Source organism: Coregonus clupeaformis, chromosome 24, assembly GCF_020615455.1.
Source record: "Coregonus clupeaformis isolate EN_2021a chromosome 24, ASM2061545v1, whole genome shotgun sequence".
Classification (NCBI taxonomy): domain Eukaryota; kingdom Metazoa; phylum Chordata; class Actinopteri; order Salmoniformes; family Salmonidae; genus Coregonus; species Coregonus clupeaformis.
Genome location: NC_059215.1, coordinates 772,994 through 797,564, shown reverse-complemented (window position 1 = coordinate 797,564; position 24,571 = coordinate 772,994). Strand labels below are relative to the sequence as shown.

Here is a 24,571-nt window from a genome sequence, read left to right as displayed (position 1 = left end):
GCTGTTCTTGGGCACAGGGACTATGGTGGTCTGCTTGAAACATGTTGGTATTACAGACTCCGTCAGGGACAGGTTGAAAATGTCAGTGAAGACACTTGCCAGGTGGTCAGCGCGTGCTCGGAGTACATGTCCTGGTAATCTGTCTGGCCATGCGGCCTTGTGAATGTTGACCTGTTTAAAGTTCTTACTCACATCGGCTACGGAGAGCGTGATCACACAGTCATCTGGAACACCTGGTGCTCTCATGTATGCTTCAGTGTTCCTTGCCTCGAAGCGCGCATAGAAGTAATTTAGCTCGTCTGATAGGCTCGTGTCAATGGGTAGCTCGCGGCTGTGCTTCCCTTTGTAGAACGTAATAGTTTGCAAGCCCTGCCACATCCGACGAGCGTCAGAGCCGGTGTAGTAGGATTCAATATTAGTCCTGTATTGACTCTTTGCCTGTTTGACGGTTCGTCGGAGGACATAGTGGGATTTCTTATAAGCGTCTGGGTTAGAGTCCCGCTCCTTGAAAGCGGCAGCTCTACCCTTTAGCTCAGTGCGAATGTTGCCTGTAATCCATGGCTTCTGGTTGGGGTATGTACGTACGGTCACTATGGGGACGACGTCATCGATGCACTTATTGATGAAGCCAGTGACTGATGTGGTGTACTCCTCAATGCCATCGGAAGAATCCCGGAAGATATTCCAGTCTGTGCTAGCTAAACAGTCCTGTATGTTAGCATCTGCATCATCTGACCACTTCCTTATTGAGCGAGTCACTGGTACCTCCTACTTTAGTTTTTGCTTGTAAGCAGGAGTCAGGAGGATAGAGTTATGGTCAGATTTGCCAAATGAAGGGCGAGGGAGAGCTTTGTACGCGTCTCTGTTTGTGGAGTAAAGGTGGTCTAGAGTTTTTCCCCCTCTGGTTACACATGTAACATGTTGGTAGAAATGAGGTAAAACGGATGTAAGTTTCCCTGCATTAAAGTCCCCGGCCACTAGGAGCGCCGCCTCAGGCAGTGTGGGTTGGGCTGGTCTTCTATTGACAAGTCAGGATTGCTCATATTAATTAAGCACCAATGCAGTCTTTTTTTATTTTATTTTTTTAATCATCACTGTATGTCTAATAAATCACTGTGTGTGTTTATTTTAATGAAAATAAACACAAATATATTTCAATTGCCATTTAAATACTCAGTCTGATCGTGTGGGTGTCTTGATACAATTGCAAATATATTTACATATACAGTCCTGATTGGCGGATAGGATTGTCTAGACTCTAGAGCCTACCCGCATATCTGTTCAAAGTAAGAGGATACATATGCATATATAAGATGACTGGTCATTGGTCAGAATAATCCGATTTTGATGTCATGGTCTAGGCCGAATACTCCATGATCTGTGCTATCTAGGATCCTTGGGAAATCCATACACTAACCATAACCTTAACCTTAGCCATAACCCTTACCTAACCCTTACCATAACCATTGTAAATGTCAACTTCAATTGGGGTAGGGAAGTCCGAAGGATAGCAAGGACCAAAACTCCATCCCACCTGAACAGGCTGAAATTGTATGCGTTATTTTTCTCCAAAAGCTCTTAAACTAAAAGTGCATTTTCATAATTTCCACAATTTTAGACTGTTATTTCGATCTCATTGTGTGGAAATATGATTTAAAAAAGAAGGAAAATCACGTTTTAGATTGCACTTCTCCTTTAAGCGGGGAGCAGCCGCAACAGGGAACTGGCTGCTTCTGGTTTCAAGGCACATATAAATACCAAGCGGAGCCGGGTACGACGAAAACACAAAGGAAAGAGGAGAATTCTCACGTTTAAAACTGAAGACTATCGGAGTCAGGTAATGAGCGCCTCCTGAAATCAAGCTTGTTTCCTAGAAGGTAAAAAATGTAAAACGCCATTCGTTGCAGTCCAGTCATGGTTATAATATTAATCAACATTGTGGATAGCAAAGAAGTAAACAGCTGAGCTGCAGCTGTCAGTAGGCTACGGTGTGTACATGTTGTAGGCGAAGTGTATTTATGCCTAATGTAGAATTATGTGCCGCTGTATTAGGCTACAAAAAAAATAGGTAGCCAATAAAATATAAAGCAAATTATCCTAATTCGATTGTTTACATCGCTTTGTAAAATGATGCAGTTGGATATTCAAAACATTATTCCCATAGCCTAAATTTCATTCTGTGTAAAATGTGTATTCTATTATATTTAAAATGTCTCCCAATTGAATGGTTACAGTGAATCAGGATATCTGACAGAAAAATAACTAGTCGTTCTTCTTTGTATCAAGCTGTGGTCTGGTGGTCTGTGTTGCCACTTTGACTATTACGTGGCAGAGGATGAGATGTACACAGCCGTGCATAGCCTGTCTGGAACTCAACGCTACTTTCTCTGTGGTCAGCAAAAGAAACTTGAGATGACTTCAATTACATTTAGTCTCTCTTTCTGTCTCTGTTGCCTGTATTATTTATCCCTCTCTTAATTTTTATGAATAGAATAGAATATGAATGGAATGGCATATAATTGAATTCAATTGACTTGTTTTACAATGTTAATGTAATTTGATTACATCCCAGCCCCATATCTGTAACCCAATGAATAACATAAAATCATTACAGCTGTTCTTGCGAAATTCCTCTAGTTTATGCATGAATAATTACCAGCATATGCACATTGCCTGAAGGTGTAGTACCCTTGTTCTAGGAAACAAGTAAAGTCTTATCGTTACGTAAGGTAAATAATATGATCTGTCTGGACTCAATGCTGTCAGGGGTATCCACATATCTTCGCCATTCTGAATCATCGCTCTTTGTTTTCAACCTTTTCAAAAGGCACTACTGTCCATTGTGCACCACCTGATTTGATTATCTCCCTTCCTGTCCCTGCCCTTTTTGCTTGTGAATGAGTTTATTGCAACCTGGGTCTTATTCACTAGGCACCAAACGTAAGAAAACAGACTGAAATAGGGAGGGACTAATCTGAATTTGTCCAATAAGAAACACAATTTTTTTTTTCGGTTGCAAAACGTTTTGGTATGGTCTGCACTAATGAATACCGCTGTGAAGGAGCCCATTGTAACCTGTTCTCCTGGTGGGTAGTACCCTTTTAACTTCTGGTTACCTTTGGCATTACCACTCTAGTCCTAGGGGCACCGCACTCCTGTTTATACAGCTCCAGGATGGATGACACCCAAGCATCAGCTATAGCACTGCCAGCCAGAGGCCGTCCCCTAGCCCTACTATCCCAGCTCTGGAACACCGGAGCTGGGTGAGAGGTGTGGAATTTCTGAGGCCTGTCTGGCACGGGTCCCGGGCCCCCAAGGCTAGACCGCTCTTGTCCTTTTTGATGTCTGAGGTCTTGAGGAAGTGAGACGTCATGTTGCCACGCTAGCGAGCACTGTAGTGCATACTAGGGGGTTTGATCCAGGGCAGGTTGTCGGATACGGCATGAAAGCAGCTGTGGAGTGGACTGAAGTGCAGACGGGGAGGAGATGGATGGAGGAAGGGAGTGTGTGTGCTTTAGGAAGGCCGTTATTTGGGAAGGAAAAGGGTGGGGGTTGCCTTACAACTCAACAAATGACATGCTGACTTCTTTTTAACCTTACAGTCCCTTTTATGCCCTGGCCTGCCCCTGGAAAGAGCGACCTCGAGCGACATCAGTCAAATGTAGGCTAGGTTGCTCGTTTCTAGGTTACACGTTGTAGAGTTCCCCACCCCGGGTCCAGCCCAACCTTAATCTGCATGCTGCGGCATGATGGGTGTGAGAGGAGTGGTGACATGTGGTGAGTGCGTTAACCAGCCAGCGATAATGGAATCACAGCGGCTCTAAGTCTAGGTCCAAGGAGGGAGAGAGATATATGTGTGTGTGTGTGTGTGTGTGTGTGTACATGCATGCGTGTGTGTGACAGAGAGTGTATGTGACCTGGGAAACACCAACCCCATTCTGTGATCCTCTCTCTGCAAATCTTACAACTGTTCTGTAGTAAAACCATAGTATTACTATAATAGTACTACAGTAGGCAGCGTTACTGTATATGCAACACTGTAAATACACAGTTCTGGGACGTTCAATACCTTTTTACTCTCATGTGATTCAGAAAGTAAGGCTGAGTGCGTGTTATGCCATTTTAGCCAGTGATTTATAGTAGTGCTTGCATACAAATCGCTTCACATGTAAATGTGGATGTAGGAATAAAGCTTTGGAGAAGCATATATCATGAGCAGGCTTTTCTGTTATTTCAATCAGAAAGAAAGGCAATCTTCCTTCAGAATCACTGAAGGAATCTGGGGCCCACTAACAGTTTTTCCCAAATGGCACCCTATTCCCAATATAGTGCACTACTTTTGACCAGGGCCCTAACTAGTGCACTAATTGGGTGCTATTTGGGACCCTCTGTGTCCCATTTATTACATAGTCACAGGCCCTTCTAGCCTCTGGGAAAGGGGATACCTAGTCAGTTGCACACTGAATGCATTCAACCAAAATGTTTCTTCTGTATTTAACCACTCTGAATCAGAGAGGTGCGGAGGGATGCCTTAATCAACATCCACAGCACCCAGGGGAGCAGTTGTTGTTGGAGGTTAACTGCCTTCGTCAGCTGTGACAAATACCACAACTTTGTTGATAGAGTTTATTGAGTCCAGTCAAGGCATCACCGACAAATGAATGTGAAGAAATAGATGCAGAAAGTGGATACATCCAGAATGGAACCCTATTCCCTATGTAGTGCACTATAAAGGTAATACAGTGCCATTTGGGATGCACACAGACTCATTGAAAGGTCTAGCCAGCTAGGACTTGTCCAGACATGTTTTGCTTCCTTCTCAGCCGTTACTATTATAATTTCTCACTACTCAACACTCTCAGTCTTGTGATAAATAATAAAATAAAATAATATGCCATTTAGCAGACGCTTTTATCCAAAGCGACTTACAGTCATGCGTGCATACATTTTTTTTTTTTGTATATGGGTGGTCCCGGGGTTCGACCCCACTACCTTGGCGTTACAAGCGCCGTGCTCTACCAGCTGAGCTACAGATGCAGACAGATGCAGACAGCTGTGAGGTTAAAGTTGAACACAGCTGGGAAGAAGGTTCTGAACTTCTAGTGTTGCAATCACTGCAGCTTGTGTTTGAAATGTATCTAACCTTTCTGCGACATACTGTGAACTATGTTAGTTCCCATAGTCTGTACAGCATTTTGAATATGATCCACACTGCAGTTGGTGCCTGAAATGTTGGTGTCTAACTTTCCTGAGATATTTCGGCTGCGTTTACATAGGCAGCCCAATTCTGATATTTTTTCCACTAATTGGTCTTTTGACCAATCACATCTGAACTTTTTACATCAGATCTTTTTCAGAGCTGATCTGATAAGTCAAAAGACCAATTAGTGAAAAAAAGATCAGAATTGGGCTGCTTGTGTAAACACAGCCACTGTGTACTGTATTCAAGCCTTATTACACACAGCCAGTTTGAAACCGGTTTTGAAGAGATGTCTTGCCCACGGCACATAGTGTGAAGAGACAGTTAGTTCCCATAGTCTCTACACAGCATGTGATATAATTAAGCAATAAGGCCCGAGGGGGTGTGGTATATGGCCATTATACCATGGCAACGCGGAGTGCCTGGATACAGCCCTTAGCTGTGGTATATTGGACCACAAACACCCTTATTGCTATTATAAACTGGTTACGAACGTAATTAAAGCAGTAAAAAAAAATGTTTTGTCATACCCGTTATATACTGTTTGATATACCAAGGCTTTCAGCCAATCAGCATTCAGGGCTGAAACCACCCAGTTTATAATCCACATTTTGGTCTGGGTGGTAGTAAGTGTACTCAAATTGGTTTGTTGTTTTGGCTGCGTCCTCTTGTACTTTTTGTACCGATATGGTGTCATTTGAAACAGCTAACCTTTGGGGAGCTCAGATGAGCAGCATGCTCCAGACGCAGCTGTAGTTCTAAATAGATGGGGTAATGGATTCACTGAACCGGTTTGACCATTTGACCCTGGTTCGGGAGAAACCACCTTTTTCTTGTGTGTGCGAGACGTTTCTCAGTATGGAACCGCAGCATTGCCATGTGCAGCAGCGTTGCCATGGTGACAGAGCGGGGATGTTTTGTGGGGGAGAGGGGAGTGCGTCACATCTAAGAACTGGAGGTAGCATATGGTCTTACCTCTCAGAGGAGGGGGTAGGGGGTGCACTCAGGGATGGAAAGATGAGGAAAATGGAACACGTTACTGCTCTGTTTAGTCTGCTTCATAATGCATTTCCCTCCTTGATCCCTCCATCCCCTCTTCCTCTTCCTCACTTTTTCTCTTTGTCTTGCTTTTCCCCTTTTTTCTTTCCATCAGACTCTTACCATCTCCCCCTTCCCCTCTTTCTCTCTCTTCTCCTCCTGTGTCCTTTCTTCCGCTGCCTGCTTTCTGTCAAATGTGCTTATTTTCCATTTGGCAAGGTGCCTTGGTACAGCACTTCAGCCCACTTGCATATACACACACTACTTCAATGAGAGAGGTGGAAGGAAGTCCGTGAGAAAAGCAAACACATTTTGTTTCATTTCACCTCAACATTTCAACCCCGCGATGCCTGGTCGCCCCCAAACAGTCAATTAAGGACCCGCATGGGCCTCGTTCATTTGGTGTTGCTCAGCGTTTCGTTTTGAGACGATACTAGATTAGTATAATGTGATCAGCGAGATGTGCTTTAAATATGCTCCATTTTGCTTTTGTTTCCTCAGACACAGTTGTCTATACGTTAATATAATAAGCCCCCACTACATAGCACAGCTACATGTTAGCCATGCAACGGTAAGGTGTTTAAATAAGGTCTAGGATAGATAGAAAGGTTTAGGATAGGTATGTTTTTCAGAGACAGTGGCTTAGACAGCTAGACCACACTAGGCCACAAAGACATTTTTGAAATAGTGACTGTTTTAATAACGTGATGAACCTGTTCCCCTTTCACACTCAAAGTATGCATACTTAGGAAAGCGTGATGAAATTCTATTTCCAGAATGGATTGATGTCATAACGGGTATTTGATCTGAAAGAGGGTTTGTGTACTGTATTGTGTTTGTACGGAGGCCTTTACTTTGAACTGAAAACACTCAATGGAGTATCCACTGATACGCAATGATGCTACTGTATCTCCCCCTGTGTGAAATGATACTTTCAGTCCTCATCTTGCCTGAGGGAAACTGACTTGCTTTGTTTTTTGTGTGCAGTCCCATTCATTTGATGTTTATTGGACAGGATAGTGAGAAAGGAAGAATGAGAGCGCAATGAGTCAGATTCGAACCCATGCTGGCAGCGGTACGCGTTCCAAAGTCAGCGCTTTAGACAGCTAGACCACCAAAGGCTCGCATTGTTTTTAACTAATGGCTTCTCTGTTTCTCCCTCAGACCCCCTAGAAGAGGAGCTTGGACGGCATGCAAAGTTGTGAAATATCTTCAGACAGCACTGATGACCCCCTTAGTAGAGACCTACGCACTCGTCGACAGCCTCGAATAGTAGTGATCGGCGCGGGCTTGGCCGGTCTCGCAGCTACCAAGAGCCTCCTGGAAAGCGGCTTCACCGATGTCACAGTCCTAGAGGCGTCAGACCGCATCGGAGGGAGAGTTCAAAGTATTCAGCACGGTAAGAAATGATGCTATGAACCTTATACAGTACAAACAAAGGGTGAGTGAGAAACAATACATGGAGGAAATTACTCTAAACCAGACCCTGGAATTTAATGGGTTATGACTCTTGTAACCGATGGGCGTTTGTTTCTTAAATAGTTCCCAAAATCCTTGTTTACATTTTCTGTAAGCTGAAAGCTCCAAACCTCACTCACTGAGACATTCGACATGTCTGTGTGAGTGTGTAATCATCAGGTTGTTTCCCCCGCACTCACGTCTAGCTGTCAAAAAGTGCCACCGTCTATTCTCTATGGGGCTACGCTATCAGCGCTAATGCTAAAAGCCTTCCCAAAATAACACTGGATCAGACTGTGTGCTTTGGAAAGCCCAATAAAGCTTTCCCAATTCAAAATGTGAAACGTGATTGGGGAATTTGTCTCTATCTCTCGGATGGATGTGTGGTTAGTCCTGCGAAATCCCCTTTGAGCTGAACAAGTTAGAAGATTACTCCCATTGCCACACATGGCTTCAATTCAATATTTAAAAAAAATAAGAGATTCATCCCTATTCTCAACGAAGCCATTTCAATAAGAAGTATCTCTCCAGTAGGTGGTTGTAGCATCCTCAAGATGTCCAGTAGGCTGCAGAGTCACATTCATTGAATTGACTCCCTCTAACTGCAGTTCCTTACACTTCCATTAAATTAAAACAACTTCCTGTTCTAATTTCTCTGCTTATTTCATTGAATTCAAGTTCCATTCCATTCAACTTACTCCCAAATAATCAAGTTCTTGGGGGGAGTAAACAAAGTTTGTGTAAGTGTAACCCCAAAGGTGCATCTGACATGGCACGTTATTTCCTACTACTTTTGACCAGAGCCTAGGCCTGTCCCAATAGCCACACTAGCACACTACTTGCATGGCCAATACATTACTTCATACTACAGAGTGCACAAGTTTGGGTATTGGGACAGAAACTAAGTCTATTATATATTTATATGCCATTTAGCAGATGCTTTTATATGAAGCATACACTTTGTATGTATGTATGGTCCCGGGAATCGAACCCACTATCCTAGCATTGCAAGCGCCATGCTCTACCAACTGCGCTACAGAGAGGACTACATTCTTCTCCATTTATTCCAGGACAAACAACTTTGGAGCTCGGAGCCACCTGGATCCATGGCGCAAACGGGAACCCGGTGTACCACCTGGCGGATGACAACGGGCTGCTGGAGCACACCACGGACGGCGAGCGCAGCGTGGGCCGCATCAGCCTGTACACCAAGAACGGTGTGGCCCACTACCAGACCAACAGCGGTACCAGGATCCCCAAGGACCTGGTCGAGGAGTTCAGTGACCTCTACAATGAGGTGAGGGGAGAGAGGTGTATGGGAGGTGTGATGTGTGTGTCCAGATTACCACTGATATGTGCACATGAAGGGAGCCACCCATGACTGAATGTAGATACTGTACGTACACAGTGGCACATACAGTACCAGTCAAAAGTTTGGACGCACTTACTCATTCAAGAGTTTTTCTTTATTTTTACTATTTTCTACATTGTAGAATAAAAGTGAAGACATCAAAATTATGAAATAACACATATGGAATCATGTAGTAACCAAAAAAGTGTTAAACAAATCAAAATATATTTTATATTTGAGATTCTTCAAATAGCCACCCTTTGCCTTGATGACAGATTTGCACACTGTTGGCATTCTCTAAACCAGCTTCACCTGCAATGCTTTTCCAACAGTTTTGAAGGAGTTCCCACATATGCTGAGCACTTGTTTTCCATCACTCTGCCGTCCGACTCATCCCAAACCATCTCAATTGGGTTGAGGTCGGGGGATTGTGGAGGCCAGGTCATCTGATGCAGCACTCTATCACTCTCCTTCTTGGAGGTGTGTTGGGTCATTGTCCTGTTGAAAACAAATGATGGTCCCACTAAGCCCAAACCAGATGGGATGGCGTATCGCTGCAGAATGCTGTGGTAGCCATGCTGGTTGAGTGTGCCTTGAATTCTAAATAAATCACACAGTGTCACCAGCAAAGCACCCCCACACCATAACACCTGCTCCTCCATGCTTTACGGTGGGAACTACACATGCGGAGATCATCCGTTCACCCACACCGCGTCTCACAAAGACAAGGCGGTTGGAACCAAAAATCTCCAATTTGGACTCCAGACCAAAGGACAAATTTCCGCCGGTCTAATGTCCATTGCTCATGTTTCTTGGCCCAAGCAGGTCTCTTCTTATTATTGGTGTCCTTTAGTAGTGGATTCTTTGCAGCAATTCAACTGTCAAGGACTGATTCACACAGTTCCCTCTGAACAGTTGATGTTGAGATGTGTCTGTGACTTGAACTCTGTGAAGCATTTATTTGGGCTGCAATTTCTGAGGCTGGTAACTCGAATGAACTTATCCTCTGCATCAGAGGTAACTCTGGGTCTTCCATTCCTGTGGCGGTCCTCATGAGAGTCAGTTTCAACATAGCGCTTGATGGTTTTTGCGACTGCACTAGAAGAAACTTTCAAAGTTCTTGACATTTTCCGTATTGACTGACCTTCATGTCTTAAAGTAATGATGGACTGTCGTTTCTCTTTGCTCATTTGAGCTGTTCTTGCCATAATATGGACTTGGTATTTTACCAAATAGGGCTATCTTCTGTATACCCCCCCTACCTTATCACAACACAACTTATTGGCTCAAACACATTAACTTTTTAAGAAGGCACACCTGTTAATTGAAATGCATTCCAGGTGACTACCTCATGAAGCTGGTTGAGAGAATGCCAAGAGTGTGCAAAGCTGTCACCAAGGCAAAGGGTGGCTATTTGAAGAATATCAAATATCAAATATATTTTGATATGTTTAACACTTTTTTGGTTACTACATGATTCCATATGTGTTATTTCATAGTTTTGATGTCTTCACTATTATTCTACAATGTAAATCGTAGTAAAAATAAAGAAAAACCTTGAATTAGTAGGTGTGTCCAAACATTTGACTGATAGTGTTTGCACAGGTGTGTATAGTACAGGTGTGCGGGGAAACTCATGCATACACACACACACACACACACACACACACACACACACACACACACACACACACACACACACACACACACACACAATCTGTTTACTGTGGTACAGTGAAGCGTGTCATGCCCTGTTTAGCTACCTCAGAGCGTTGTGTTATTCACGCAACATTAGCTTCTCCCCACTACCATTCAGATAAGTGTAATTAGACACGGTGCAGAGGAAAGGGGGACGCTTTCTACACACTTCCCTAGTTGTTAATTTTCTTGAAATCTAAAAGCACAACCTAGATTCGAGCCAATAAGTAACTGAACATGTTATTACTCCAACATGGTGAAAGTGACAAACTGACACGTTTTCATTTTCGTCAAAAATCACTTCATGTCTAAGGAGTGCCTTTGATTTGACGGCCTGCACATGCACAGTTCGGCATGTGACGACCGTTATACCCGATAACGTGTTTCTGCGCATGAGCTTAGCTAGCCAATGTCTCCATGACATCGCCTAGAAGCGTGATTGAGGATTTCTATTGGAGAAGCAGTTTCTACATATCTTCATACTAAACCATCTTCAGTAATAATTAGGGAGCTGCAACATACAGTGTGAACAATGCTTCTATCCTAATTGCATGTGTGTCAGTCTGTGTACCTCTATGCTGTATTCCCTTGTATGAGCAATTTCCAAGATGCCAATCACTTTGCAGTGTAGCAGCAGCATCAACACAGCAGAGCTACGCTATGCGTTAGGCTAACCCCCACCGTGCATCATTACAGCAGCGCTAAACGCTTATCCCCACCATGTATCATTACAATTGCGCTAATCCCCACCGTACCTCTGCCTGGAAATCAGCATAATTAACTAAGCAGTAGGATTAGCATAATGAGGTTGACTTGTTGTTTTGTTTCACATCAGGATTTGAGGTACATAGAAATCCTGTCTGTTTAGATCTAGTGTTTCATGAGTGTGTGGCAATGGACAAGAAATAGCTTTACAATTATTTGTCTTTGAAAATGTGTTTCTTGATGATCACATTTCAACCGGAGGCTATTTTATATGATCAACAAAGGTGTGCTGCATCCTGGGTCGGGTTCATTAGGGCACGCAACGGAAAACGTTTTCAAGTTTTGCAAAGGAATTTGAAAATTCGCTTTTCGGGTAGTCCCTCCCTGTTTCAGTCTGTTTTCTTCCATTTGGTGCCTAATGAACACAAGGCTGGTCTTTGTATGCAAAATGTTCCATCAGGTAGGGAAGACAAGATGATAAGGTTATGGAATTGAAAGCATGTCATATTATCTCATGACCTTTGTGGCTACACTGTAACTCAGTGCAGCAATGATAAACATAACCATTCTGATTCCATGGGAAAAGAATGTGAACTTCACTCTGGGACAGCTAAAGCAGTCATTTGGACTGCTCATGAATAAAACCACTTTTATTTCTCATGCCCCCCTCCATCCTTAACTTTTCCTAAATAAGTCTATATACCACACTGCTGTTGTTAGAATCTTAATATCACAAACATAACTGGAGCTATAACCAGTGTTAGGAGGGCATGTCAGGCCTAAGCGCAAAAAAGCCAGAACGGTGCGCACTGAGCAGGTGCCCGAGCCACCACCAAATCAAATGGTGAGACAGAAGAGAGGAAGGGACCGTTTGGATAGAACAAGCCAGTGACAATGCTACGGGACGGTTATCATCACAAAATGTCATCACTGAGAGAGCAGGCCCTCAAGCAAAAAACATCAGTAACGCACTCACCAGCTTTCATTGTTTGTGACATGGACATGCTCCAACTGATGCCATTGCGTGAAGACGCACACCATGTAAGCACGACCTGACAATAATTGACTATTTTTTACTGCTGTCATATCGACACTTATATTCATTATAATGCCATTATTGCTTTTTTGCTGATTTTTCACTATTTATCAAGCACACTTGGCGCTTATAAGGATGTTTAGGCTAAACTCTTAGAAAAAAGGTTCCAAAAGAGTTCTTCAGCTGTCCCCATAGGAGCCCCCTTTTTGGTTCTAGGGACAACACTTTTCCTCTGTGGAAAGGGTTTTACATGGAACCCAAAAGGGTTCTACCTGGAACCAAAAGGGTTCTACCTGGAACCAAAAATGGTTCTTCAAAGGGTTATCCTATGGGGACAGCTGAAAAGCCCATTTAGGTTCTAGATAGCCACTATTTTTCTAAGTGTAAAGGGCGGCAGGTAGCCTAGCGGTTAATAGGTTGGGCCAGTAACTGAGAGGTTGCTGGTTGGAATCCCTGAGCTGACTAGGTGAAAAATCTGTCGATGTGCCCTTGAGCAAGACACTTAACCCTAATTGCTCTGGATAAGAGCGTCTGCTAAATGACTAAAATGACATGTTTTCATTTGGTCTTGCTGACCATGTGTCTTGGTGGTTGGGGTATTATTATTGTTTTTGTCGTTATAAAAATAAGCTGTTACCGCGTTTCCAACACATGATTTCTGTTTTATAGTTTACGTTATGGATCCCAATTTTGTTTAAACTTTTAACGTTTAAATGTTCACATCCCTACATGACACATATGTCTTTATACTGTATCGACCGTGACTTTGGGTCCTTGAAAAGCGCTGTGTAAACACCACAATTATTATTATTATTGCACACAATTATGTGGTTACAACACTCTCATACCTTGGCAGAATCACATCACCCACACACATGTGAGGCTACGGAATAGGTGGATGCCTTTGGCTTCAAGGCATGACATGACATGACTCATGCCACATAGGTTTGGTGCTGTATCAACCAAAGATATCATTCTGTGGTAGCCTACCCCCATCACCCTCATACATGGGCAGAAAGCCCACACACAAGTAAAGGCTACTGAATAGGTGGACGCCTTTCGGCTACTTTGTGGTAGCCTACCATAGATCTTATTTCCCAGTGCCAGTGGTGTCTACCTGTTGTAACCCGGCACTCCCTAGGAGTGGCCCCCGGGTGATCACCAGTCTCGTGACTGACTGACGGCTCGGCTCCAATTCCCTCCTGCCTCTTTGTTCAGCTCACCGTTTCACTTCATTAAATAAGACACCTTCACGGTTGCATTTATTTTACGCCACAGAAAAGGTTGCGTCCCAAATGGCACCGCGTCCCAAATGGCACCATATTCCCTATACTGCACTACTTTTGACCAGAGCCCTATGTAAAGTAGTGCACTAAATATGGAATAGGGTGCCATTTGGCATTATCCCAGGTATTTACTGAGACATTACATGTGAAATGGTGCACAGTAATAATCTTTGAATTACTTGTTTGTTTTTAAAACAGGCACCATTTGGTACAAGGTCATAACCAATTGTGTTGAATTATTGGAACGTACCAAAAAGTATTAATTAAAACAATATAATTTCCTTGTAAATTCCATGGAAATAGCGCTACCCGCTTCACTGTATGACCACCTACACAATGATACTCCCCCTATTGTACAATGAGTGGGCAGTTCCTTCTAAAAGAGGTGTGTGCTTTGGATAAAAAAGCTCTGTCATGCATGTCGCTATATATCCTGTACTGTAGACGTCACGGACCTCGGAAGAAAGTGTTGAAATATTAAAAACGATCCGTTGTTGAATAATGTACTAAGTTCCACCCTCCCATGCAGCCATGCCAAGGTATTAAAGGATGTCATAAATTCTCACCTGGCTGCGCCCTTTTAAAGGGCACATTTGTGATTCAAACGACAACAACAAAGCGATCACCTCACAGATTGCCCCTTTAAAGTTTTAGAAGCACCCCAGTAGATTCCGAATGTTCAGACACCGTTATAGCCACAGTAGCAGGTACACTCTATGCTATTTTAGATCGCTTGGCTGTTGGACAAGGTACTAGCAAAATACTGCCTGTCTATACCAATGAAACTCTGGGTTGTCCAGTGTAGAACCAGAATGGAAACAGACTTGCACCCAGACAAACCTGGATGCATCCCAAATGGCACCCTATTCCCTATATAGTGCACTACTTTTGACCAGAGCCCTATTCGCCATGGTCAAAAGTAGTGCACTATAAAGGGAATAGGGTGCCATTTGGGATGCAAACCCTCTGCACATTCATTACTGCTTATACCATAGCCGTAAAACTCAAATTTCTCTCCCGTCTTGCCAATCCCCCCTACCCCTGCCCCCCCAGGTGTACGAGCTGACTCAGGAGTTTTTCCAGAATGGGAAGCCTGTGTGTGCTGAAAGCCAGAACAGCGTTGGGGTGTTCACGAGGGACGTGGTGCGCAAAAAGATCACGCTGGACCCCGACGACTCGGAGAGCACCAAGAGACTCAAGCTGTCCATGCTTCAGCAGTACCTCAAGGTGTGTGTGTGTGTGTGTGTGTGTGTGTGTGTGTGTGTGTGTGTGTGTGTGTGGGAGGGTGTGTGTGTGTGTGAGGGGGGGGTCCTTCTGAGAGGCTATAAAATATACTAGAGCTCTAGTTTATGGTTGGAATGCAGTGATAAGTCTACGCAAACATTATGCAAATCCAATAAGCTAGAGCAAGTAATGGTTTCCTTCTAGGGATGCAATTATTGCTTTTTTGCAGATTTTTCACTATTTATCAAGCACACTTGGCGCTTATAAGGATTTTTAGGCTAAACTCTTAGAAAAAAGGGTTCCAAAAGAGTTCTTCAGCTGTCCCCATAGGAGCACCCTTTTTGGTTTTAGGGACAACACTTTTCCTCTGTGGAAAGGGTTTTACATGTAACCCAAAAGGGTTCTACCTGGAACCAAAAGGGTTCTACCTGGAACCAAAAAGGGTTCTTCAAAGGGTTCTCCTATGGGGACAGCTGAAAAACCCTTTTAGGTTCTAGATAGCTACTGTTTTTCTAAGTGTAAAGGGCGGCAGGTATCCTAGCGGTTAAGAGGTTATTGCACACAATTATGTGGTTACAACACTCTCATACCTTAGCAGAATCACATCACCCACACACATGTGAGGCTACGGAATAGGTGGATGCCTTTGGCTTCAAGGCAAGGCATGACATTGCTCATGCCACATAGGTTTGGTGCTGTATCAACCAAAGATATCATTCTGTGGTAGCCTACCCCCATCACCCTCATACATGGGCAGAAAGCCCACACACAAGTAAAGGCTACTGAATAGGCGGACGCCTTTCAGCTACTTTGTGGTAGCCTACCATAGATCCTTAATACTGCCTGTCTATACCAATGAAACTCTGGGTTGTCCAGTGTAGAACCAGAATGGAAACAGACTGGCACCCAGACAAACCCTGACTGCCTCCCAAATGGCACCCTATTCCCTATATAGTGCACTACTTTTGACCAGAGCCCTATTCGCTATGGTCAAAAGTAGTGCACTATAAAGGAAATAGGGTGCCATGTAAGTTTGCGCTATGTGTTCCAAGAAAACCAGTTTTAAAAATCGTCACGGAAGACATTACTTTCTTTTTTTCCATATTAAATCTACAGTGCTGTATACTGATTCACTCATCTCTGGAGAGAATTGGTGCACCTCTATGGCCTCTCGCACAGTTCTGGTTCAAACCAGTTCTTTTTACGCAGATAAATGACGGAAGTAACGCATGTGATGCTCCTGCTATGTTTAGACTTGCACTCTCACACAAGTCTCACACAATACAAGAGTTTACGGCATGCTTTATGACTCAACTGAACAAGCAGGTCAGGAAATCAGGTGTAAAACTCTGACTAACATCCCAAATGCTAATGTTAGCATTGCTGTTAGCTATAGCTACATTAGCTTGTTTATGTTAGCAATAGCTTCATTAGCTTGTTAATGTTATTGCTCCATCTGTGATCCTTGCTCCTTGTAATTATACCCAATGACTCATTGGATTCCAATTAGTGTTGATCACTTCAAGGTCAGTTTGTTAATGAAATAGAAACACAGCGGACAACAAAATGGACGCCCTTTATTATGCGTAGAGCCAACTGTGGTACAGCAGGGCATCCAGGGAAGAGGAAGATGAGGACGACAACAACAATTTACCTCAGGAAATGTAGCTATTACAAGCCTTATTATGTTTGTATATTTATTCAATTCATTTCCTGGTCCGCCGGCACTCAATTATTAGGGCTACATCCCAAATGGCACCATATTACCAATGTAGTGCACTACCATTGACCAAAACCCTATGCACTATCTAGGGAATAATGTGCCACTTGGGATGCATCCCCTGATGTCCAAAGTTTCCTTTAGTGGCAGCCAAGGCCATGATTAAGACTTTTCCTCAGGGAAACATTAGGCTCTATTGTTGAGGCTAAAGAGACACAGATGCAGATGACATCCGTAATGACGCTCTAGTTAGGTAAACAAACTATTGGGTTCATAGACTTGAGCCAAAAAACGATAACACCACTAAAGTTGACGTAATGGCCAATAAATAGGTAATTCAACTAGGACTAAGTAGCACTTTGATAGAGGAGGTTAATTTGGCCTCAATTCAATAAGGCGTATTAGCCAATCTAAGAGTAACAGAAAAAAAAAATCTACTTGAACAAAGTAAGGAGATACATTTGACCAGAACTGAACAGACTTGTTTGTCTGTGTTTCGACATAGTACAGCCAGCGTCTGGTTCCTTTTTAGGTTTCTTCCATCTGAAGAGTTTTTCCACTGTTCTGCTGCTTGCTCTGTGGGCTTCTAGGCTGGGTTATTAAAAAGAGCTTAAATACATTTGACTGATTCATTGATTGATGAGTTAATTGATTGATTGATCGAAAGAGGTGGAGAGTTGTGAGAGCAGCTCATAAAGATACTTTTGCTCATAAAGGGGCTCAATTTGATCTGAGTCAAACTGACTTTGTTTGTTTGTGTGTTGTCCCCCAGGTGGAGAGTTGTGAGAGCTCGTCCCCCAGCATGGACGAGGTCTCGCTGAGTGAGTTCGGCGAGTGGACGGAGATCCCCGGGGCCCACCACGTCATCCCGGGCGGCTTCATGAAGATCGTGGACCTCTTGGCACAGGACATTCCGTCCTGCATGATACGTCTGGGGAAACCCGTCCGCAGCGTCCACTGGAACTACTCCGCCCAGCAACAGGAGGAGATCGCACACGGCGACAACAACAATCGGCACGATGACGGCAACCATAACGACGACCGACATTGCCATGGTGAGCCCAACCCCAATCCGGGTCACGCGTACCCCATCAGTGTAGAGTGCGAGGACCTCGAGTCGCTCCCCGCCGACCACGTGATCGTCACCGCCTCGCTCGGCGTCCTCAAGAACCGCCATGAGGCGCTCTTCTCACCCTCGCTGCCCGAGGACAAAGTCCTCGCCATCGAGAAGCTCGGCATCAGCACCACTGACAAGATTTTCCTGGAGTTCGTCGATCCCTTCTGGAGCCCAGAGTGCAACAGCATCCAGTTTGTGTGGGAGGACGAGGCGCAGCTGGAGCAGCCGGTCTACCCCGAGGAGCTGTGGTACCGTAAGATCTGCTCGTTCGACGTGCTGTACCCACCCGAGCGCTACGGCTACATGCTGAGCGGCTGGATCTGTGGTCAGGAGGCACTGCTCATGGAGCGCTGCGACGACGAGACGGTGGCCGAGACCTGCACCAAGCTGCTGCGACGCTTCACAGGTCAGTCTAGCACTAACACTCTAGAGTTCAGCTACTATAAGTCTTAGTTAATGAATCAAATCATGTGTTCTTGATGGAGTGAGGAACACTGACCTAAATAATAACTCACTGAGATAGGCCATCATCAGCATTACCTCACAGAGTATGAATCAAGCTCTGCGCTTCAACTCATCAGTATAGGGCAGGAATACTGTTACACACACACACACACACTGTTACGAGTACTCTGTAACCTTGAGGGCTGAATGAGTGCATCGCCACTGTGCTCCCAGTGAGTCACGGTGACCCATTGAAGAATAATTCCAGTTATTCAGCCCTAGTGGGCCTCTAGTTATACATTAGAAACAGGAAATGACATCATCATGTGACATAATTCCGAGCCTTGAGGTATATGGCCTTTCACAGAAGGGGGTTTTGGGGGCTGATGCTGAATGAGTCACATAGATGTCTGGCAGAGTGGTGGTGTTGAATACATGTACACCCCATAACAACTGAGACTCATGGGTATTTTTTAAGAGAAAACCTGACAGAAAATAAATTGTTCGATTCGACAGGTCTACATGAGACGGGAAAAATTGCTCTCTTACATTAAGGCCATATTAAGGTTACGTTCCCTGGAAAACACTGTAAATGAGAGTGTAGACAAGACAAACGCACACTTTTCCTTGGCTGCCCTACACCATGAAGAAAATTATGACTATTGATAGAGATTAGCCTTGTGGCTCTGTATGGCTTCAGTCTTTTTCATATTGACAGAGAAAATAGGTTAAGAGATCTAAGAAGGCATTCACATAAAAGGCTTTTGACAGGGTCACCATTACACTATAGACGGGTTGGTTGTTGAGCTACAAAACCGACGCTTGAGCAACTATGGGGCAAAACAGACAGGGTTAGCTTAGAATGTTGACAACGTAATCTATATTTTGTCTCCAAAGTTTATTGAAAACAAATACATTTGCACAATGAGAACTTGTCTCAAATACATCGTTACAGTTCTTGGTTAGCTAGCGAATTGTAGCCATATTAGCATTGGCATGAAATCAGTCAAACACCTCAAAACAAGACATGGTATCAAGAACAAGATGAAACTAGCTGAAATTAGCCACTTACTATTCCCCACATGGCAGTTTCTTGTCATTGTTGCTAGCCATTTGGCCATCTACAATCACAACAACTCACAGACTTCTGCCCCAATTAAAGCGTGCACATTGCTTTTCGTGACGTTGTCAGCTAACCCATCTATGGTTGCGTCCCAAATGGCACCCTAGTCCCTACAGAGTGCACTACTTTTGACCAGAGCCCTATGGGCCTTGTTCAAAAGTAGTGCACTATATAGGGAATAGGTTTCCATTTGGGATGCATCCCATCTCATGGGTGGACAAAGCTCGGTATTGTGGCTGACAGTAAGTGACTGTTGTCCTCCTTCAAGGACTAAGTTATCCTCTGGTCAAGCCAGTTAGCTGACAAATAGGTCATAGTAGAGTCAGGTCTAAGCTTATCATATGTCTCCGCCCCGGTTACCATCACTTAATGATGATGTCAGAGGCTTTCCTGGACACACACACAAACACACACACCTCACTGGGGCTTTACAGTTACTCCTCCCTATACAGCCAAGGCAACTAAAACAATAAATCATAAACCCTGCCTTCCGCTCTGAGCAATACTCGCTGCCTGCCCTCACACTGTTTACTTCCATAGGAAGTACACCCTCACGGAAACTCATTAACCCACACACTGACACACTCCCCTGATGTAGGTCAGTGCGGTTTAATCCCCTACAAAGCAGATTAATTACAGCTAGACTAGAGTGTGTGTGAGAGTGTGTATGGCCTCTGAGAGGGACCATAGCTGATTAGTACCGATACAGGAGATTGGATTGGATTGGATGTGTTGGAGGATCACCTATGGGAGATTGGTAGAGGATCATTCACCATGCATCGCCATTACCTTAGGAAGATTTCAATGGCTTATTTCCACTTGCGGAAGAGTTGTAAGAGAGGGTGTGCCTGAGTGTGTGTTAGTGTGTTTGGCCTCTGAGAGGGACCATAGCTGATTAGTACCGATACAGGAGATTGAATTGGATTGGATGTGTTGGAGGATCACCTATGGGAGATTGGTAGAGGATCACTCACCATGCATCGCCATTACCTTAGGAAGATTTCAATGGCTTATTTCCACCTGCGGAATTGTAAGAGAGGGTGTTCCTGTGTGTGTGTGTGTGTTTGCGCGTTTGCGTGCGCGTGCCTGTGTGTGAGAGCGAGTGTGTTGGTGTGTGGATGTTGATGTTTCCGTGTCCATCCAAAGGGTTAAATTGGACTCACCATCCTCACTGTCCTCACCGTCCTCAGCATCCACCTCACCATTCCTCTCTCTTCCTCTTTCTCTCCATCCTTCAGGGAACCCCAACATTCCGAAGCCGAGGCGGATCCTGCGCTCGTCGTGGGGTAGTAACCCTTACATCCGGGGCTCCTACTCCTTCACCCGGGTGGGCTCCAGTGGGGGTGACGTGGAGAAGCTAGCCATGCCCCTGCCTTACACCAAGAGCACCAAGGCTCCGGTAAGAACCGCATCTGGATCTGGATGCAGACTTGGGTTCAAATACTATTTAGGGTATTTCAATTACTTTTAAAGACATTTTAAAGTAAGTATTTTGAATTTTTTCCTTTGAAAATACAAGTAGTTGAATATTAGAATGCATTTGGAAATACACTTGGAAAGTATTGGCTTGTATTTGAAAATACTCTTAAGTATACAAATATTTAAATACTCCATGCATTTTAACCCAGGTCTGTTTGGTCCTAAGGCTATTTGAAAATAGTTTTGTATATTTATAGGAAGTTGTTTGAAAATACAAATAGAAGAAGTTGATTTGGCCACATTATTTGAAAATACTCCAACAAAAAATAAGTATTTCAATAACACATACTTAAATATGCATGTATTTGAACCCAGACTGGATGTAGTGTATATCAGCTGGGTCGTGTTAATTAGGGCACACCGTAGCAAGACGTTTCAAACCATTGTACAATGGAATGGAAAAACTAGCGTTTTTATTGGACAAGTTCAGGTAGTACCTCCCCGTTTCACTCAGTTTCAAAACGTTTTCTCCTTAATGAACATGATGATTAGCTAAGGTGCTGTGAAAAGTAAGGAGCAATGTGTCAACCACAGTGGGTTATAGGATGAAAAGCCTTCCCCAATGACTAAGTGGTGTTTGTGGCACAGTATGTTAATGACAGTGTAATGAGAATGTATTTACTTTCATTGGTCTCTGGAGGCGTGATGCTTGTTTACAGTCACCAGAGGTACTCGTAGCATGTTGTCAATGTGCCTGTGTCATCACTATGCCACCTAATAAGGCAGTAGGGGACATGACAGTCACAGTGTTGGATGGATTATGAATCATGGGTCTTGGCCAGCAGTGTAGCCCCTGAAACCTGACGCATGTGTCCTTATCTTAGTGTGTGTGTGTGTGCGTGTCTTCTGTGTGTGTGTGTGTGTGGCCACTTAAAGACTGTTAAAGGAGCAGCGTGACCTTAGAGAAATCCCCCTCCCGTCAAAAGAGCGACAGATCGTCACAAGCAGCCTTCTTACATATAGACAGATACACTCTGTCTAGAGCCTAAAATAGCTCCCCATGCCTGCATCAAAATGGCTCAAAATTCCCTATATAGTGCATTACTTTTGCCCAGGGTCCATAGGGCTCTCGTCAAAGGTAGTGCGCTATGTAGAGTATAGGGGGCCATTTGGGATGCAGCCCATGGCTCGGAGGCAGTAATAGAGTACACATACCATATGTTGGGTCATGCCGACGTTCACTGGTTTGTTTAGATCTTGTCTTTTTTTTTCTCGCCCCCTCCTCTCTTCTCTATCTCTGCCCTCTACTCTATCCACCCTATCTCCTTCTCTATTCTATTCTTCTGTATGTCATATCTCTTCTCTATCCTCTCCTTTTTCCAACCTCTCTCCTCACCCTTCCTCTCCTCTCCTCCTCCTCTTTACCCTCTCAGCCTCTACAGGTGTTATTTGCCGGGGAAGCCACCCACCGGAAATACTATTCCACTACCCATGGTGCATTGCTGTCGGGACAGAGAGAGGCCACTCGTCTTACAGAGATGTACCAGGACTTGCACAAAGCCACAAAGCCTAACATGTAAAAATGACAAATGAACCACTGACTAGTGATAAAAAATAAACAACTTGTGTTTTATGCTTTATATATTTTAAGTTTTTTAGATTACGTTATAAATGTAAAAGCATAGTAGGGGCATTAACAATTATAACGATGATAATGATGAATACTGTTTTTACTGTATTGTAGATATATAGAGCGTGGTAGATTTTACCACTTATATGAGATGTACTGTAAAAAGGCTGCAAAGGGTGCCGTCATCTCTGGTCCTTCATCAATCTGTTAAAAAAAACAAAAAAAACATTGATAAGTTAATGTTTATATAATAACAAGTCTATAATTTAACTGTTTTTTGTAAGTGCCTTCTGTATTTAATGTCATGTTATTGAAAAACAAACAAAAAATAATGGCAAGAATTAATAAACTTGTATATTAATGTGAGAAATGGTCATGTTTAATTGTAAATGTAATACCCTTTGAATGTGTCCCAGACGGTGCCAGTCGAGGACAGACGTTGGCAGACATTGACACTGTGTTCCTTATCTCAACCAATCATAGATGAGGACACTGAGGCACACTGTAACTGTGCCAAGGTAGCAGATGGCAATGGAGCCTCAGTCAAGTCTTCACACCTCTCAGATGTGTTATTATGTGTGTTTGTTCTTTCCTTGTGTGTGAAATGAAACAACGTGTTGTTGTGCATGCTACATCAGGTAGTTACCGTTGCAAATAAATATTGTCTCAGTTAGCAGAACTAGACCTGAGGGATGCAATGCAACAAAACTGGTTCAATTCCCTCCAACAGGACTGATCACAAACAATGGCGCCGGAGGAGATGGCTGACGTTTCACGGGCTCCTAACCAATTGTGCTATTGTGTGTGTTTTTTTTCGCATTATTTGTAACTTATTTTGTACATAATGTTTCTGCCACCGTCTCTTATGACCGAAAAGAGCTTTTGGATATTAGGACAGCGATTACTCACCTCGTACTGGACAAAGATTTTCTGGGACGCAAAGGATTTACTTCAGACACCCGACAAGGCCCAAATCCCCGTCATTCGCATGAAGAAGAGACGGAGATATCGGGGACGTAGGTCGGGATGCCTTGTAAGGATCCGACGGCGAATGGGTAATCTACCATCAGTCCTATTAGCCAACGTACAATCATTGGATAATAAAATGGATGAGCTCCGATCAAGAATATCCTACCAACGGGACATTAAAAACGGTAATATCTTATGTTTCATGAGTCGTGGCTGAACGTTGACATGGATAACATACAGCTGCCGGGGTTTTCGGTTCATTGGCAAGATAGAACAGCTGCCTCCGTTAAAACAAGGGGTGGCGGCCAGTGTATATTTGTAAATAACAGCTGGTGCACGATATCTAATATTAAGGAAGTCTCGAGGTTTTGCTCGACTGAGGTAGAGTATCTCATGATAAGCTGTAGACCACACTATTTACCAAGATAATTTTCATCTATATTTTTCGTAGCTGTCTGTTTACCACCACAAACCGATGCTGGCACTAAGACCGCACTCAATGAGCTGTATAAGGCCATAAGCAAACAAGAAGATGCTTATCCAGAGGCGGCACTCCTAGTGGCCAGGGACTTTAATGCAGGGAAACTTAAATCTGTTTTACCTCATTTCTACCAGCATGTTAAATGTGCAACCAGAGGAAAACAAACTCTAGACCACCTTTACTCCACACACAGAGACGCTTACAAAGCTCTCCCTCGCCCTCCATTTGGCAAATCTGACCATAATTCTATCCTCCTGATTCCTGCTTACAAGCAAAAACTAAAGCAGTACCAGTTACTCGCTCAATACAGGAGTGGTCAGATGACGCAGATGCTAAACTACAGGACTGTTTTGCTAGCACAGACTGGAATATGTTTCGGGATTCTTCCAATGGCATTGAGGAGTACACCACATCAGTCACTGGCTTCATCAATAAATGCCTCGATGACGTCCCCCCCAAAGTGACCATACGTACATACCCCAACCAGAAGCCATGGATTACAGGCAACATCCGCACTGAGCTAAAGGGTAGAGCTGCCGCTTTCAAGGAGCGGGACTCTAACCCGGACGCTTATAAGAAATCCTGCTATGCCCTCCGACGAACCATCAAGCAGGCAAAGCGTCAATACAGGACTAAGATTGAATCATACTACACTGGCTCTGATGCTTGTCG

At 43.8% G+C, this 24,571-nt stretch overlaps 1 protein-coding gene across 1 annotated transcript; it reads left to right on the top strand.

Annotated features, from left to right (window-relative positions):
* Window positions 1-1,731: 1,731 nt before the first annotated feature.
* Window positions 1,732-22,815, top strand: smox (spermine oxidase). Its single transcript, XM_041843221.1, has 7 exons — window positions 1,732-1,837; window positions 7,403-7,637; window positions 8,767-8,993; window positions 14,826-14,999; window positions 17,489-18,239; window positions 20,639-20,799; window positions 22,253-22,815. Exons 2-7 carry the CDS (start codon window positions 7,430-7,432, stop codon window positions 22,397-22,399), a joined length of 1,668 nt encoding a protein of 555 aa, XP_041699155.1. The 5' UTR covers window positions 1,732-1,837; window positions 7,403-7,429; the 3' UTR covers window positions 22,400-22,815.
* Window positions 22,816-24,571: the final 1,756 nt, after the last annotated feature.

Excerpts from the sequence above, each read along its gene's own strand:
- smox (XM_041843221.1), top strand. The coding sequence starts at position 7,430 with ATGCAAAGTTGTGAAATATCTTCAGACAGCACTGATGACCCCCTTAGT. Across the intron at positions 8,994-14,825 it reads TCAGTGACCTCTACAATGAG|GTGTACGAGCTGACTCAGGA; the intron begins GTGAGGGGAGAG and ends CTGCCCCCCCAG. Across the intron at positions 15,000-17,488 it reads TGCTTCAGCAGTACCTCAAG|GTGGAGAGTTGTGAGAGCTC; the intron begins GTGTGTGTGTGT and ends GTTGTCCCCCAG.